Raw genomic sequence first — 17,443 nt, 5'->3', positions numbered from 1 at the left:
GGTGGCGTTTGAAAGCTGAAGCCACACAGTCACTCAGAGGAAACGCCAGGCCCACGAAAACCGTCCTAACACGTTGTCGGTACACACGGCCTACAGGCACGGAGGGGCGTCAGGAGCATAAACTGAACTCTAGAGGTTTGCTCGTCGGTCAGCATTGATTCAACAACTCAACTCCTAAGAGTTCATTCGTCCCAACTAAAATCACATCTAGACACACTCCAGGAGAGGCGGGACAGCCACGACTGGCTGCAGAGCCACGGTCCCGGCCACGGAGGCTTCCCGGCCACGGAAGCCATGTTGACACCATGGACCCCCATCCTTTTACCTCTTCCTTCCAGCACCTTCTGGGGCCTTAATGGTCTTCACTTACAGAGAAACTGGTCCCAAATCCTTATTTCTGTTGCATGGAAGAACCCTGTAAGCTGGTAAAACCAGCTCCGTGTGTGTCCCAGGCCTGGGGTTTCCCAGGTCCGGTGGTCCTCGCTATGGCGACACCCTCAACAGGTTTGTATGCGGAGATCCTCCCAGTGAGACAGGCCCACTGGCAGGGCTGCACCCCCCAGGGGGCCGAGCGCCTGGGCTGGGACCCTGCCTTGCCCTGTGTAAGCATGCCTTCCTGGTGAACGGGTCCCCGCTTGTCACCTGCCCTCTGATGACAAGAGACCCAAGGCACAGGGCGTCCACCAACAAAATCCAAGCCTGACAGCCAGACGACGGGGCTCGAGGTACAAACACCAACAGACCTGTTATTAGTGAGGTACTCAGTTGCTTTTTTATCAAAAGAAATTCCAGAACAGATGGAAGGAGCAGGACCGACCTAACTCTTTGGTTTTATGGTCAGGATATCCGAGGAGCCTCCCCTCCCCGATCTACTACCCCACTGGCTGGGGAGACCCCACAATGTACCTGAGCAGCTTATGAAAAACTGGCCTTTCAGGAGGAAAATCGATCACGACTGTGTCCAGGTCAGGCCGCCGCCCCTCTGTGTAGTCTGGACACGCATTTTTCTTTTAAAAGCTCATTTGCAAGGCCTTCTGCTCAGTCGGGGGCACTGCTAAGGGCAAAGTTTGGGGAGCCCCCCAGGAGAAAAGGCCACACCTGCCAGATGCAAACAGCTTGGTTTACTGTGGCCTCTAAGCAGGCAGGTTCTAGAGTGAATGGCCCCGTATCCATCCCATCTCCAGAAAGATCAAGTTGACAGCGAAAGACCCAAGAACCAGGTGTAGGTCTCAGAGCCGAGCCCAGAGCTCCGTCCGGGAAGGAGGGATTTCTCGAGGAGGGCTTCGATTCCCTGGCCCGGCCTCAGACCCTCACCCAGGGTCTCGGTCAGCTTGCCGGGATCACTCAAGTCCGTTTCAAGTGAGTCCCTGCTGTCAGATGACCCGTCACCCCTTTGGGGGCCACTGGGCTGGACAGTGACACTGAGGCAGTGGTCAGGAACCCAGGCCAGTAGGGTCGTTACTCACCACTAATTCATGCCAGACGACCTCTCAGAGCTTCCGAATTCCCCCCATTTAAGTTAGCAATGGAACTGCCTGGAACCCATGTAGACTGTGGCACAGACTCATTTAAAAGCAGCTGAGAAAGGTGGGGGGAAAGGGGACCTTATTACAAACACCTGTGGGGACACCTGCTCTCTCGCTGTTTATGCTTTTTGATAAATACACAAATTTTAGGTCATAGGAAGCTGCTCCCAAAAGACACACTGAGACTCACATCCCAATGTCCCCGCCCTCTACCAGCTAGAAGGGAACATCGAGGCATGTTTTCAACTGCAGTGGCTTGAGCGAGAGGCCAGGTGACCCCGGCAGGCGGAGCCCTGCCCTGCACGGCCGGAATGCGTGTGCCCAGTAGACGCGAACTCGGGCGGAGGTCTCAAGCGTCCGTGTCTCCAGATTTCAGGGACGAGAAACAGACTATAAAGCTTAAGCTGCCAACGACACCCAGGGATCCTGCGAAGCGTACCCACCAATCCACATGCGGCACCAAAGGAATTTTACTGAGTTCCGATTCAGCGCGTCCCAGACCAGCTGGACGTGGCCAGCGCGGCCCTGTGTTGAACACGTGCGATGGGGAGGGCCCCGCAGGCTGCCCTCTGTCCAGGGGCCAGCACCCAGGAAGGCCCGAGCTCGGGGAAACCTCCTCATTCAGCCTCCGGGATGTCCCGGAGCCCTTCGCTGTGGCGGCTCCGCCCACTGATTTCCAGCAAGGCCTGGGCCTCAGGGTCCACATCCAGGATGCTCTTGTTGCTCTTGGCCTTGGGAGGAAAGGAAGGGATGTGAGCATTTCCCTGAGAGCCAGCATCGAGCCCGGACGTCCTGCTGACTGTAAGCTCACGACAGCACCATCAGCATCCTGAAAACACCGAGTGGGCTCCGGCACTCCGACCCCAGGATGCCATCGCTGGGAGCTCACGGGGCGCAGAGGGCCCGAGGACAGCTCACTGCAGAACCACAGGACGAGAAGGAAGCCCGGACCTCCCTCACCTTGTAGACGCGCCACACGCCCCCCAGCTTCCAGCCTTGGGCAGGGCCCCGCCTCCAGGAGGGTTCACTCTACGAAACCCCAGGGACCGCGACGGGACTCCCAGCCCTGCTGCGTGCCCACGAGCATCTCTCTGTCCAGCAGCAGCCGCTGGGACGGAGGATAAACGACCTCCAGAAGGAGCAGCAAAAGGGGCAGCTTGGAGAGAGCTGGACAGTGGCTCCCGCTCACCTGCTGCGACCCTGAGGTGTCCCCCACGGCCCACACCTCCATCTTCTCAAAGCCGAAGTTCTCCTGTGCCGACAGCTGAGGGCTGTTGTAGGTGGTGCACTTGGGCTTGGCCTTGCTGTGTCCTTTCCCGAAATCTACATCGACCCACAGCCCGAAGTAGTTGTGTTGTCCTCCCATGCCCTGTTGGGGGGCGGAGAGGAGCAAAGCTGCCTCAGTGGAAGCCGCCAGACTTCCGGGGCTGCTTTTCCCTCGGGATGACTACTGGCGATTCCTGAGGACCTACTGGGTGCTGTTCCAGAGGCCACCCAACTGTCCTTTCTGGGAGGTGTTTGGGGTCCTCAGGGGCCCCCCCAGGAGCCTCATGGTGAGCCCAGGAAAGAGCAGAGCACGGGGGCCCTTTCCACCCAGACAGGCTGGACCAGCCTTCTCCAGCCTCCACTCTGCAAGCACAGAGCTGGGCTTTCCCAAAAGGTGCTTTGGGTTACGCAGCACAAGAAAGGAATCGGCTGTGGTGCTGGCAGGAGGCCCATTTCCCAGCCAAACCAAGCAGGCACTAGGGAACTGCTGTGGGGTACAGAGTGTGGGGACACCCATCCCAGCTCCGCCCTTGGCCCGCACCCTCATCCTCTTCCTCCCAGGGCTGAGTCTCTGGGCTGCAGAAGGAACGGACGGGAGGTACGCTCACCCCGACGGGAGCCCCAGCTTTATGAGTCACCCCGGGACAGCTCCTGATGGCTCCCGGGAGCGCAGATCTGGGCGTGCCCCTCTCCAGCTCACCTCCAGCCACAAAGGCCATGGCCCAACCAGGTGACCCCAGGAAAACTGGCCGAATCCAGCCTTTGCACACAAGTCATGGACATGCCCAGCAGGGCCCGACCTCACAGGCGAGAACTGTCCTAGCTGTCACTCGCCGCGGCACGGAGGCCCAGGCAGAATGGAGTGTCTATGGGCCACGCCCGTAAGCACAGGCACGTGGCTCCCCTGGCTCGCGGGGAAAGCGCCAGCCTGGGCATGTCGGGACTGGCCCCCCAAAGGAAGGACATCATGGAGGTGGGACAGCCCCGGCTCCCCGAGTCCTTACCAGTCCGTTCGGGATGGTCTGCTGCCCGTGATTCAGGTACATGTAGTGGTCGTTGTAACCCGTGGACGTGTACACGGCCATGCGGGGCGAGATGGAGAACAGGAAGCACGTGTCGTCCCCTGGAAGGGACCAGAGTGGGGACAAGCTCGCATCGACGATCCCACACAGCACTGTTTCTCACAATTCTGGGGAACCGGGGCCCGGGGAAAGCAAGCCCCTTGCTGCCGCGCCCAAAGCCGCGGGTCTTCCAACCGCAGAAACGGTGACCAGCAAGAAGGGACGGCCGGGCTGCCGCACCACCTCCAGGTCGGGACAGCTCCCAGGACAGACAGGGTGGGAAGGCGCTGACGGGGCCCGCATCTGTGATGCGAGGCCGCCCTCTGCTGGACATCCGCCCTCGGGTCCCAGGACAGCGCGGACTCAAGTTGGAACACCTGCCAGCTGCGTTTTCCCGCTGTCCCTCGGGGAGCTCCTGCTGCTGGAGAACACGGAGTTGATCCCAGAGGAGCTGGGAGACGCGGACGAGAGCCTCCCACCACGCAGACAGCAGCCCGTCGTTCCCCCAAAGCCTTGAACGGGGCTGAGGGAGGGTGCCCCGTTCACCCCCCAGACCCCGTGACGAGGAAGGCGAGGTGCAGGAGTGTGTGGACGAGGCAGGGCTGAGACAGTGGCCCCCAGAAAGGTCCCTGGGCTGGTGTCTAGGAGCGTGGATTTGGGGAGGGTCCCCCACTCCCAGAAATGTTAAAGGGGCGCCCCGTGCAAACAGTGTGCTTGGCACAGAACACCTGCTTTCCTCCCGGGACTCTGGGGTTTGGGGACTCTCGTGACTGGCCCCCCAGGAAAACGCTGGGTGCCGAGTCCCTAACGGCCCTTGCTGGTGGACGATACTGTTGGGGAATCCCGTGGGACCCCCAGGAGAGGGGCGCCTGTCCCTCTGCCCACCTCATTCCACGTCCTCTCGCTCTAATTAATTAATCACAGCCACGAGGGTGACCATACCCTGAGGCCCACAGGTCCTTCCGGGGAGTCCCGGACATGTGGGTGGTCTTGGGATCCCTGACACGGTGGGGAAAAGCCGGTAGCAACCAGTGGATTAAAGATCTGGAATAGTCCACAACCTCAGAGAAAACTAAATCCTGGAAACAACAGGATCTCAGGGATTCCGCTCACGACTCCCAACTCCCACCCAGCCACGACGACGACCTCCCTCACGTTGTCAACTCTGCACCGGGACACGGCCTCCCGGCCTGCAGAGCCTTGCCTCATGAGGGAAGGTGTGCAGAGTGCACAGTACGACAGAGGACACACAGGGCACCCATGACCCTCCCATTCTGGGAAGGCTTCCTGGAGGAGGGGACCTCGGGCTGAGTCCCAACAAGGAGCTGGTCATGCAAACAGGTCAGGCAGAGAGAAAGGGCAGCATGTGCTCAGTCTGAGAATGAGACGGAGCCCAGCCTCCAGAAAGTCTGGGGAGACGGAGCACGGGGGGACACATGCCAGTCATGAGGCTGGAGATACAACATGTGTCCCCTACAGGCAGCACTCAAGGGTCCCAAGAGAAGACACCACGTCAGATGTGCTGGGACGTGGCAAGTGCACTGGAGGCAAGATGGAAACCAGGGGCCGGTCAGGAGGCGAGAGGAGCAACACTGGCAGGAACGGCCTAAGAGAAGGTGGGGGTGGACACAGGACCCTCCCATTCACACTGAGTCCCCATCCCCGAGGAGCGAGTGGCATCAGTCTCTCACATCTAAGGACCTGGACAGGGAGGGTATTAACCACCCGGCTCCTGGGTGTGAGGGTGGGACTGCATCGGGTCTCAGAGCCCCTGGGCAAGTCCCCCAACGCGCCACTGGGGAGACCCACCGGGGACATGGGCGCCAGGGCCACAAGTCGAGGCACACGCAGCAATGTCAGACCTGCGAAGGCACCTTTAAGTGTGAGAACAGCCCATGACCCAGGAGATAAATGATCCTTGAAAAATGTTATCGGGGCACATTTTTTTAAGGAAGGGGAAGAATTTACTCCAGACTTTCCCCCAGTGCACTGAAAGCCACGGAAGTAGAGCTCAAATTGCCAACAAAAATCCCAAGACCGGAAAACCAGGGCGGAGGAGAAAGGCAGACCCCGTGGCACCGGCGGGGAACGGGCCGTCCGGGGATAGGGGAGGGCCCAGGACGAGAGCCATCCACCAGACAGGACGAGCAGAAGTGACCCCAGCCCTGCCTCCCCGGGGCCTTGACCCATGTGGTTTAATAATGGTGTCGCCTCCTCACCTGAGACCCAGGGTGGGGATACCTGTCCTGTGTCCCTTTCTCTGCTGCCACAATCCCCAGACCACGTAAAGCGGCATCTCCTGCTCCTGTCCTCCCCACCGTGTCCAGAGACGCCCGCGGAGGTGCCGAAGAAAGGCTCCGGACACTCACGCCCTCGGGCGGCGCAGGCGTCCCCAGGCAGCAGCCGCGAGACCGAACGCTCAAGGAGCATCGCGCCGCCGCGGGCGCCGTGGGGGACCCCGTCTCACCTTGAAACTGAGGCTTGACCTCCCAGGAGCAGGAGGCGAAGCCGCCGAACACCTGGCCGGCGTGGTCCTCCAGCAGCAGCACGCAGGGGCCCCGGTGGGTGACGCGGCCGCACAGCTGGGCGAAGCTGTGTCCGTGCAGCTCGGACGAGAAGAGCAGCCGCCAACTTTGCCGCTGCTCGGGGCGCAGGTGGGAGTTGATGTAGATGACCGACGGGACGTCCAGGACGCTCTCGAACACCCTCTCCTGGTCAACGTGACGCTCGGGGACGAGGGCGGCCAGGTCGAGGGGGGAGTGCAGGAGGAGGAAGCCTCGGTGGACGACCACGCTCAGAAACGTGGCCACGAGGGGGGCCCTGAACACCCAGGCCTCGATCATGGCTCGGTCACACTCACGGTCCAGCTGCTGAGGCCCTGGAAGCTTCTCGCCACCTTGGGGAGGGACAGACCCAAGCCGTGTGGCCACCGCGTCCCCAGACATCCACTCCCCACCCCCAGGCAGCCCAACGTGGGAGCCACGCGTGGCTTCTGAGTGCCTGACGCGTGGCTGGTCCGAACAGAGTCGCACTAAGTATAAAACGCACACCAGGTTCCGAAGATCCCGTGTGAAAAAACAACTCAAGATCTGTCACTTTTTATATGGCTCACCGATGCTCAAGCATCCTTTGGACGTCTTAGAACTAACTCCCCTTGTTCCTTTTTACTCTTTCCATGTGGCTACTAGAATATTTAACCTTTCACACATGGCTTGCCTTGGTGCCTGCACTGATCTCAGCCCATCTTTTCTTCCCATTGCGAGCTGCACATGAGAGGCCCAGGAGAGAGCCAGGCCTCACCCCTACACCTGGTCCTGAAGCCCCCAGCAGGTGTACCCGAGAGAGCCAGGCCAAAAACCATTCTTCGACAGGCTTCCACCCAACACAGCTGTTTTGAAAGGCCCTAGAACTGTGACCCTCTCCAGGCAAGTCAGGGCGGGGGCTGGTAACTTACAAGACACCCCCCACTGCCAATTTATCTGGGAAGGATGGGTGTCATTAACTAGGAATTATGCTTGACCCCACAGTGGTGTTTTCTATGGCTTACGCTCCAAGAATGGAGGGGATACGGTGGGGATACCGGAAGGCTGACCCCTGATATTTTACATATATTATGTTATTCTCCTGTCAAAGTTCCAAATTCATCACTTGATTTTGAAACAGGACCATTTTCAAACCGCCTTTTAAAGTCCAGCTTTATAATAAAATAATGCTTTTATAAAAATAAATCTACTTTGCAGAGATGCACCACAGCTATTTTTAAATCCCAAGGAAATTCCAACGTATACGGTTTCTCACTCAATGACAGTAGATACACGTTATCCTCAACTGCACATGGAACATTCTCCAGAACAGATCGTACAGGAGTGCATGAAGCATGCCTCAGTAAATTTTAAAGGACCAAAATCATACAAGGCATGTTCTTCAACCACAATGGAAAGAAATTATAAATCAACAAAAGAAGCCGATTTGGGAAATTCACAAACACACAGAAGTCAAATAACACACATCTAAGTCACCAACAGACCAAAGGAGGAATCACAAGTTAGAAAAGGCTGAGAGGGTTGAACACATACACACAACACACCAAAACTTCAGGGACGCAGCTAAAGCAGTACTTAGAGGGAAATGTATAGCCGTAAATGCCTATATTGAAAAAGAGAGATCTCCAGTCAATAACCTAACCCTCAACCTCAGAAAACTAGAGAAAGGAGACCAGACTAAATGTGAAGCAACCAGAGAGAAAGACAAGACTAGGGTAGAGAAGACTATAGTAAGAAACAGCAAAAACCAACTATATCAAAAACTGGAGGGGTGCCTGGATGGCTCATGGATTAAGCCTCTGCCTTCTGCTCAGGTCATGGACTCAGGGTCCTGGGATCGAATCCTGCATTGGGCTCTCTGCTCAGCGGGGAGCCTGCTTCCCCCTCTCCCTCTCTGCCTGCCTCTCTGCCTACCTGTGATCTCTGTCAAATAAATAAATAAAATCTTTAAAAAAAAAAAAAAAAGCTGGCTCTGTGAAAACATCCACCAAAAATGGACAGACCTTCAACTAGACTGATCAACAAAATAAAAAACTGGGATGCCTGGTGGCTCAGTAGGTTGAGTGTCTGTCTTCAGCTTGAGTCATGATCCCAGGGTCCTGGGATCGGGCCCCACATCAGGCTTCCTGCTCAGCAAGGAGCCTGCTTCTCGCTCTGCCTGCTGCTCCCCCTGCTTATGCTTTCTTTCTCTCTGATAAATAAATAGTTAAAAAATAAAAAAAGAAAGAAAGAAAAAAGCTTTAAAAAAAAATAAAATAAAAAACCTAAGCCTAAGCCTTCTGACTAATATCAGAAATCAAAGTGGGACATCACTACTGATCCTGCAGAATAACCATTATGAAGAATACTAGGAACCATTACATTAATTTCTGCATGTTTGGGACTTTCCCAAATGCCTCTTATTACTGATTTGTAATTCCTTTCCACTGCGGTCGGAGAATCACACTTTGTATGATTTCAGTCCTTTTAAATTTATCACAAGGCATGTTTCATGGCCAACCAGTAAGATAATCTGGAAAAAACTTGGACAACTCACATTTATGCATTTCAAAACTTCCCTGCAAGGCCACAGTGACCGAGGCCGTCTCCGTGTGAAGGTCTCCGTGGGTGGGTGTGCATGGCACTTGCCTTGAATGTCCATCTCGGAGAAGAGCTGGGCAGCCAACGCCTGCACCCTGGCGGGGGGACCTGGGCCTCTCTTCTGGGTCCAGCCTCTCAGCTCCTGTCTGTAGCTGAGCACATGCACCACAGAGCCAACCAGATCCTCTGTAAACTGCAAGACCACGGTTTTACCATTCGTCACATTTCCGCCGTGACCCACAGCCTACATCCTAGCAACACAGGGAAGGGCGCTTTATCTCTTCAATGCCGACTACAACGGGCCACAATGTGGGAAGAGATTATGTTACCGGGTAGGTGTTCCAGTTCTATTTCGCCAAGGCCTCTGTCTGGAAGTCCTGACCTCACCAGTGATGTGGTCTAGAGTCCCCGAGAGGGACATCTCCATGTGCCTCCACCAGCTGTACCACCGTCCCAAGTCCCCACCTGAGGACAGCCAAGGCTGCTTGGCATGGCTGCTAATGGCCTCATGACCTACCTTCTGGACTTCTCTTGCTTTCACAGGACCTTCTGTGGCAGAAATCATTTTCAGGATTACAAGACTCTTCTCCTCGGAGTTTCCCTTCAATAGGCGGGACATGGACACTATGAACTGCTCCTGGGAGACGTTGTCGCTGGGCCCCTTGGCCTTCCCCGTCAGGTCGACCGTCCGCATGCCATCATGGAGTCTGGTGACCATCTCCGGGGGAAGAGCTTCCCCAACATGCTTCTGTTGGAACAAGTGGGAGAAAAGGCTGGACGGGGTCAAACTACGCGTGGTAGGATCACAGGAAAAGGACTAGGCACCAAGAGTGACCACTGCCGCTTCCAGATGCTTCCACCAGCACTCAACCTTCCTAAACCCCACATGTATCCTCTCTCCCCCACCCAACAGAATCACATCACCCCAAAATGCACATGCCTGATGTGTCCTGGCTCGTGGTTCACCTTGGCCATCAGACTCTTCCAGAGTCTATTCCCATCCTGTCCTCCAAACTTTCCAGTCCCCCCAAGACTGGTCACATCGTTCCTGCCCCTGACCACCGCCTGCTCTTCACTCTGCTTACACCTTCATTCTAGACTACAGCGGCCACGTGCCCGTCTGAATTTATTAACCCACGGAATGTACTTGTGTGCGTAACTGATCTGCTCTCCTCTAGATAGGGAAGCCAGCTCCTCTTACCCCAAAGTCTTTGTGTTTAATATGTATTTTTACTTAAGTTTTATTTAAATTTTAAATCTAATTCTTTTTTTTTTTTTTTTAACTTATTTTACCAAGAGAGTGCAAGCGAGAAGTGAGCATGGGGGAGAGGCAGAGGGATAATCTCAAGCAAACTCTGTGCTGATCATGGAACCCGACGCGGGGCTCAATCTCACCACCCTGAGATCATGTCCTGAGCAGAAAGCAAGAGTCAGACGCTCAACTGACTGAGCCACCCAGGTGCCCCAATTTTAAAACTAAATCTTAAATAACATCTTGCCAGTAACATTCTGTAAACACTGTTTTCCTGTTCCACTCCAACATGCAATGCGATTTGCTCCAGGGATTACGGAAAGACGGAGAGAACGCAATTCCCAAACGGAACCCCGAGCTTCCTTTGAGCAGGGTCTGAACACTGGGTTCTCTCCAATGGCTCCCTGTGTCGGCAGTCTGGGACAACACGGATATCCACAAGCTCGTAAGGCAGGTTCCAGAGCTCACATCTCAAGAGGAGTCCTACTTCTGTCCATGGTCTCCAGGTTCTCTTGAAAAAGCAAGTTCTGCTGCTTCCCCGGAAGAAACGTTCCCCGGTCACCAGGGCCTTCTGATCACCTTTTCCCCGTGTGCTACGATACACACACGGGAACGCTGCTACCCAAACCTGCACTCACCCCGTTAACTGGCCTGGGGTTCTGCCTGCTTCAGCTTTGTGGGTGACCCAGCAGACCAGGGTGCCTGGGTCTAGCGGAGGTCCATGTACACCCCCAAGCGCCACACCGCCCCCCACAGAACTGTGACCCGGATAACCTCCCCAGGTGGTTTCCTCGTCTGGAACGGGAGCATCTTGTGGGATCTCCAAGGCCCCCACCAGCTCCCACCCTGCACCTTCCGGAAGAGGTGGCTACTAGACTGCCCTCCCCTGATGCAGCCCTCCTCATCGCCCAGGAAGGTGGGCTGGCAGGCTCTCTTGGCCACTGTCTTGCTCAGTCTGGGCATTCAAACATGATGTTAACAAAACCCCATGGAAGGACGCCTGGGTGGCTCAGTCGGTCAAGCGTCTGCCTTCGGCTCAGGTCCTGGGATTGAGGTCCACATTGGGCTCTGTGCTCAGGAGAAAGTCTGCTTCTCTCTCTCCCTCTGACTTGTCCCCCTGTTTGTGCTCTCTGTCTCAAATAAACAAAATCTTAAAAAAAAAAAAAAAAAAAGCCCCACAGACAGGGTGAAAAGATAGGGAAACAGGCAGTTTTAACCCCTTGGCAGGTAAACCTTCAATGTGGAAGATTATTTTGTTAGAAGTACCATGAAAATCCTAGGACAGGGCGCCTGGGTGGCTCAGTGGGTTAAGCCTCTGCCTTCAGCTCAGTCATGATCTCAGGGTCCTGGGATCGAGCCCCGCATTGGGCTCTCTGCTTGGCAGGGAGCCTGCTTCCCCATCTCTCTCTCTACCTGCCTCTCTGCCTGCTTGTGATCTCTCCGTCAAATAAATAAATAAAATCTTTAAAAAAAAAAAAATCCTAGGACATCAAACATTCACAAACACATCTGAAAGCAAAGCACACTTGAAAGTGTGGTTACCAAAAAAAAAAAAAAAAGAAAGAAAGAAAGTGTGGTTACCAGACCCACGAGACCCGAGAAAGCAGCCGGTTACCCGGTCTCGGAGGGAAATCAGGGGACAAAACTTTAAGAGCCAGAATGCAGCGCTGGCCCCGTGGTTGACCTCAAGTTAGAAGTGCCCCCCAAAGGGCGCCCGGGTGGCTCAGTCAGGTAACTGTCTGCCTTTGCTTATGATCTCAGGGTCCTGGGATCGAGCCTGGCGTCAGCAGCACGCTCAGCAGGCAGTCTGCTTCTCCCTCTGCTCCTTCCCCTGCCACACGCTCTTTCTTTCTAATAAATAAATAAAATCTTAAAAAAAAAAAAAAGTGTCGCCCCAAACACCACACTACTGAGGCAGAGCAGAGCGACGACGACAGATCCCGCAGCCTGCAAGGCGGAAAAGGCAGACCACGTGCCTTCCACAGAGAACGCCAAACACGTTTGTTGCCAAACACGTGTCAGACCACAGGGGAGAGCCGCAGTGGGCAGGGACCACAGTGGGGGGCACCTGCCGAGACCCCACCCTCACTGCCCCCGCAGCTCTTGCCTTTAGCGCCTTCAGGGAGAAGGACTGGGACGAGGTGTCTGAGCCGTGTGTCTCCGACGACAGAGCGTCAAACAGTCTGTCGATCTCCGCCTGCTCCTCAGGAAGAAACTGGGAGCAAACATTCGGCCCCGACTGGCTTCTGCTGTTCCCCATCCCTCCTCGTGTCTGGCACAATTCTCTGCAGGAGACAGCAAGTTAGAGGTCGAGTTGGAGAGCTCATAGAGAATACATGTTAGTAGGTATATACATGGTCAATTAATATAGAGTTAGGTGCAAAAAAGCGGCTGAAACTCATCTAGGGACGCCTGGGGGTGCTCAGTCAGTTAAGTGTCTGCCTTCGCCTCAGTCATGATCCCAGGGTCCTGGGATCGAGTCCTGACTCGGGCTCTCTGCTCGGCGGGGAGCCGGTTTCTCCTTCTCCGTCTGCCCCTCCCCTGCTTGTGTGCACCGACAAATAAATAAATACAAACTTTTAAAAGATAAAAATAAAATAAAACTCATCAGAACTAAGTCATGGAGTGGATGTGAATCAGGCAGGAAAACCGGCCCCGACCCCCATGGTGTCCTCCAGCCCACTCGTGCCTGCCAAGCAGTCTGGACTTACTCGGAAACATGGTTCCTACATGCATGCACCTAAAAGGTAGAAGTGTCTGTTTGCTCCTCGAACTCCTCTTATTTTCAAAACCAACGTGTGGGACACCTGGGTGTCTCCATCAGTTTTGGATCAAGTCATGGGATCAAGTCCCGCATCAGGCGCCTTGCTCAGCAGGGCGTCTGCTTCTGCCTCTCCCTCAGCTCATGCTCTCGCTCTCAAATAAATAAAATCTTGAAAAAATAAAACCTAACTTGAAAAAAGTCTGTAAAGCTGGGTGATCACATGTACTTGAATAAAATCCCCTTGAAAATACCACCCACGAAGCAAGCATAGTACTGGACAAGCTCTTCCCTGGGACCCTGCCTCTGGGCCCAGCAGCTGCAAGGGCTGGGGCAGGCTCTCGAAGCTTCCACGCTTCCACATCCTCCTGTGTGCAATGGGCATCAGCACACCCTCTGACAGAGGTCGTGGTGACCACTGGGCTAGGCAGTCCAAGCAAAGGGCTGAGAAGGTGCCCCTGACCTTCAAGGGACAGTCACAGAGACACGTACCCAAAGGCCCGGGGGTCTTGTTCATTGTCACAGACCCCATTACAGAAAGGGGTCGAGCGCCATCCGATCTGGGAGTCAAACAAAAAAGCACAGCCAGAGAGGAAAAAAATCTCTTAAAAGGCCAAGTGCTACGGCTTGTCCCTCCCACCCTAGACGTCACCTGGAAGCCAGCGTCGATGAAACTGCTGGAGAGAAAAGCACCTTCTTCCCCAGCCCAGGAGGGAATAGCCTCCCACCAGGTAAAGGCAGGCCAGCCCAGGCCCCCCAAGATCTGGTTGATGAGTACCCCGAGGGCAAACAGGGTGTAGCCCTCATTTTTCTTCCTCCTCCTCCTGGAGAGAATCACTTAATGTGAAACTAACCCCTTTAAAATGAACAATTCACCGGCACTCGGCGCACAGTGTGGGGCAAACCACTACCTCCACCAGGTTCCAGATATTTTTGTCACCCCCCAAAGGACACCTCGTGCCCACGAGCCATTCCTCCCCAACCCCTCCCCTAGCCCACAGGGCCGCCAATGTGCCGTGTCTGCGGGCATCCCTGTCCCCGACATTCCGCATACACGGAAGGACACAATCTGCGGTCTTGCGGGTCTGGCCTCTCTCCGGCAGCATCCGGGGTTCAGGGCTCAGCCGTACCGCGGCAAGCGTCCACACTTGGTCCCGTAGGGTTGAGCACTGGTAGATGCCAGACCACGCTGGGTGTACCCGTTCATCTGCTGTTGGACAGCTGGGCCAGCTCTACCTATTGGGTATTGTCAGTAGTGCTGCTACGAAGTCCCGGCTTTCAGTCGCTGGGTCATATGGTGGTGACCCAATGTTTAATTCACAAGGAACCACCAAACGGTGTTCCATTTTCCATTCCCAGCGGCAAAGCGCGAGGGCCCCCATGTCTCCATATCCTCCCTGATGCTTCTATTACTTCTCCATTTTTTTGATTCCAGCCATCCTGGCAGGGCACCCATCTGTCCTGCGGAGAAAGATGCAGGCGGGGACTGGGACAGGGACCTTAGAGCACTTGCAAAGACAGCTGGAGAGCAGGGCTCACACAGCCCAGCTCGGGGCTGTCACTCACGGGCCACCTGATCTAATGCTTCCACTCCTCAAGTTGCCCAGCAGTGTGAGAGCCAAGAAGGAAAACCTCCAGCCCTGGGCTCAAGGGCCAGTCTGCGGGAGGCTCTCCTCTTCTCTAAAAGGAGGGGACCGCGCCAGCTGGTTCCTGGTCCCCTCCAGGGGCACAGCCCAACCAACTGCGAAGAAAACACCTGACTGTGCAGGACTCAAAGGGGAGATGCGCCACCATCGCCGGATCTGTAAACGCCCACTGATCTGGGAGGAGGGCAGCCAAGAGCGCAGAGCAAAGGGAGAAGGTACTGGCATCACGGAGGCAGAGGTGAACGGGGTACGCTCTAGGAACCGCGAGCCCGTGCTGTCAGCACCGAGCGTCCCAAAGCCAGGCCCCGGAGGAGTCCCACGAAGAGGACGTGGACGCCCGCCCGCTGAAGGCCGGCGGGGCACGTGTGCTCAGGCCGCCTCCCGAGCCACTGTGCAAGGCAGCGCGGGCACCTGGGGAAGAGCGTGGGGGGCTGGATGTGGGGCTGGGGCACACGAGAGGCGTTCAGCCTGGACCGGCTGTGACTCAGGGACTGGTTATGTTCGTCGCTTTCCCCACAGATGCAGGAGGAAGAGAGGGGAGCTAAGCCTTCCTCTGGTGGGAAGAGCCCCTCGTGCCCTTGTTATCAGCAGGGGGTCGGGCGTCAGCCATCCCCTCCCCGACCCAGGGAGCCTGCGGGGTGATCTGATCTCGGTCTGTAGAGCGGGATCTTGCTTTGGCCTTGTTCTAGCACGGCTCCGCGTGAATCACGACCACCTTAGGCAGAAGTAGTCAGAGGGACACTTCCCCACCAGGACCAGGGAAATTCAAGACTCTCAAAATCTGAATTCATTTATCAAGTCGCCAAAAATCTTGTCACACGACCCTCCCTGTGCCCCTCATCTTGCTATCTGAAGTCCTGAAAATGATAAATGTGTAAAAATACACCCTGGTGAGTCTATCTCATTCTCCGATAGGGGCTTCCTGCCCAAAATCATCAACTTTTTCACTTCAGGAAAACCTTAAGGTTTGGGACCTGAGAAGGCCCGGGACGTACCTGAACGGCTGGAAGGGATGAAGGTCTTGCCACCCCCTGGGATGGGAAGGATTGAGACGTCAGCACAGCTTCACATCAGAGCTGGAGTCCAACAGAGGCATGCGGTCCACTCAGAGCATCAGACTCTAGTCTCCTATCTGCCTCAGAGGGCCCCCGCTGTCCACCTCTGCACACCACCACCCTACACAGCCTTTGGGTTCCAAGACTACCCGGTGTTCCTGACCTTCCTAGAACGGACGGTCGCCTTTAACTGAAGAGGCGCACAGGCTCCTCCTCACCACCTCTGCTCGCTCTCCCCACTCACCTGTCCAGGCTCATGCCTGACTCGCCTGCTCAAATCTCAAAGTCCCAAGAGACTGTGTCCCCCAACCACCTGCCTAGCACCTGAGCCACCTGGGGCATGCAGGTGCCGTGGTGACCCGGGCTGGCCTGTCAGGTCCACCGGCCCTTTCTCCCACTGCCTGGTTCCCCTCCGTGTGCAAATTCCAGGAGGCCGGCCTGGCTCAGAGCCTGAGAGAGCCCAGGCGCTTCCCCACCGGGACTCATTCCCAACCCCTACCGCACTCAGGGGCCCCCTGGCTTAGTGCCACTTGCTCGACCACCACGACCCATCCCCTACCCAGGGATGGGCTCCTGGTTGCCCTCATCCCCAAATCCCATGACCCTACCAGGCCCAAGCCATGGAGGGACTCCACACGTGCAATTCTATTTGCTAACCCAGAAGCCACCAGGGAAATCCAGTGTCAAGGGCAGGAGGTCCAGCCAATGCCACCTCCAGCCTCTCTTTACCAGCAACGCCATCTGACTGCCTTGCCTCCCAATTCCCCCAATATGGAGAAAGCTTCCGCCCGGCTCAAAACCCAGGAATCACCCTACTAGAGGGATGCCGGACTCTTTAAGGGGGACACCTGAAGCTAAAAGGTCACCAACATTTAAATGCCACTCCACATCCCAGAGGAGGGAACAGTGCACCCAGGGGGCTGTACCACTACGGGGCCAGAGGTCGTGCCTCCCCCAGCACACAGACCCTTCTCCATCTACTCCCTCTATCAGTGACTCAGTTTCCCTGGGCCAGGCCCCGTCACAGAGAGCGGGCAGACACAGAGGGGCCTCAGGCGGGCTCCAGCCTGCAGGAAAGATGTTCAGTGGGGAGAGATGGACAAGCACAGCCGGAGTCAGGGAAGAGAGAACCCAGGAGTCAAGAGTCACAGATATCCCAAGGGACACACTGAGGCCGGGTCTTCAGGCTCCTGCAGGGGGCTCACCTGGGCAGGGGGGACCACGTGCACAAAGGGGTTGGGGTGCAAACCCTGACCACTAAGGCAAGGTCTGGTGCGCGGAGGGGAACCAGAGGCTACAGAGCAAGATCCCCTGGTCTGCCCCTGCCCAGCCCACCCCAGCCTCCCGCTCTGACCCGCTAAACAGGTTCCTCCTGTGTTGTCTGAAAACAGACCAGCACCACCAGCCCTCCCGTTGAGGACAGGGAGGTGCAGACTAGCAGCAGGGGGTGGGTACAGGGCAGCACCAGGAAGAGACACCAGGAAATGCCTGGGAACGGGACACACTGGCAACCCAGGAGGGGGAAGGGCAAGCAGCTGCCTCAGGCAGGAGCTACGGACCTGGAGTGAAGGTAGGGAGGACAGCAGCCTCTGGGAATGGGTGCTGCCCCCTGTACCACGGGTCCAGGTGTCTGCGGGGTGGAATGAAGGGACAGCAACGGAAGCAGGTGTCCCCCACACGCCCCGACCACCCCTTTATGCATCCCAGCCTCGGTCACTGTGATCCTGCCCAGAGTCTCTCCAATCAACTCTAG

The 17,443-nt window shown here is 56.2% G+C and overlaps 1 protein-coding gene across 2 annotated transcripts; it reads right to left on the bottom strand.

Annotated features, from left to right (window-relative positions):
- Positions 1 to 1,930: 1,930 nt before the first annotated feature.
- MEAK7 (MTOR associated protein, eak-7 homolog) lies at positions 1,931 to 15,804 on the bottom strand. Of its 2 annotated transcripts, XM_032853843.1 has the most exons (8): positions 15,631 to 15,804; positions 12,336 to 12,513; positions 9,494 to 9,724; positions 9,025 to 9,169; positions 6,321 to 6,749; positions 3,797 to 3,915; positions 2,716 to 2,895; positions 1,931 to 2,257 (listed from the first exon to the last, which is right to left on the bottom strand). In XM_032853843.1, exons 2-8 carry the CDS (start codon positions 12,486 to 12,488, stop codon positions 2,144 to 2,146), a joined length of 1,371 nt encoding a protein of 456 aa, XP_032709734.1. In that variant the 5' UTR covers positions 12,489 to 12,513; positions 15,631 to 15,804; the 3' UTR covers positions 1,931 to 2,143. The 2 variants fall into 2 exon arrangements, with proteins under 2 accessions (XP_032709734.1, XP_032709735.1); XM_032853844.1 differs by lacking the exons at positions 12,336 to 12,513; positions 15,631 to 15,804 and adding an exon at positions 11,495 to 11,527.
- Between the last annotated feature and the right edge of the window lie 1,639 nt (positions 15,805 to 17,443).

This window comes from Lontra canadensis, unplaced genomic scaffold (genome assembly GCF_010015895.1).
Source record: "Lontra canadensis isolate GAN:19392208 unplaced genomic scaffold, GSC_riverotter_1.0 scaffold8, whole genome shotgun sequence".
NCBI lineage: Eukaryota > Metazoa > Chordata > Mammalia > Carnivora > Mustelidae > Lontra > Lontra canadensis.
Note: the sequence above shows the minus strand (reverse complement) of the source record. Positions and strands in the feature narration are given on the sequence as shown.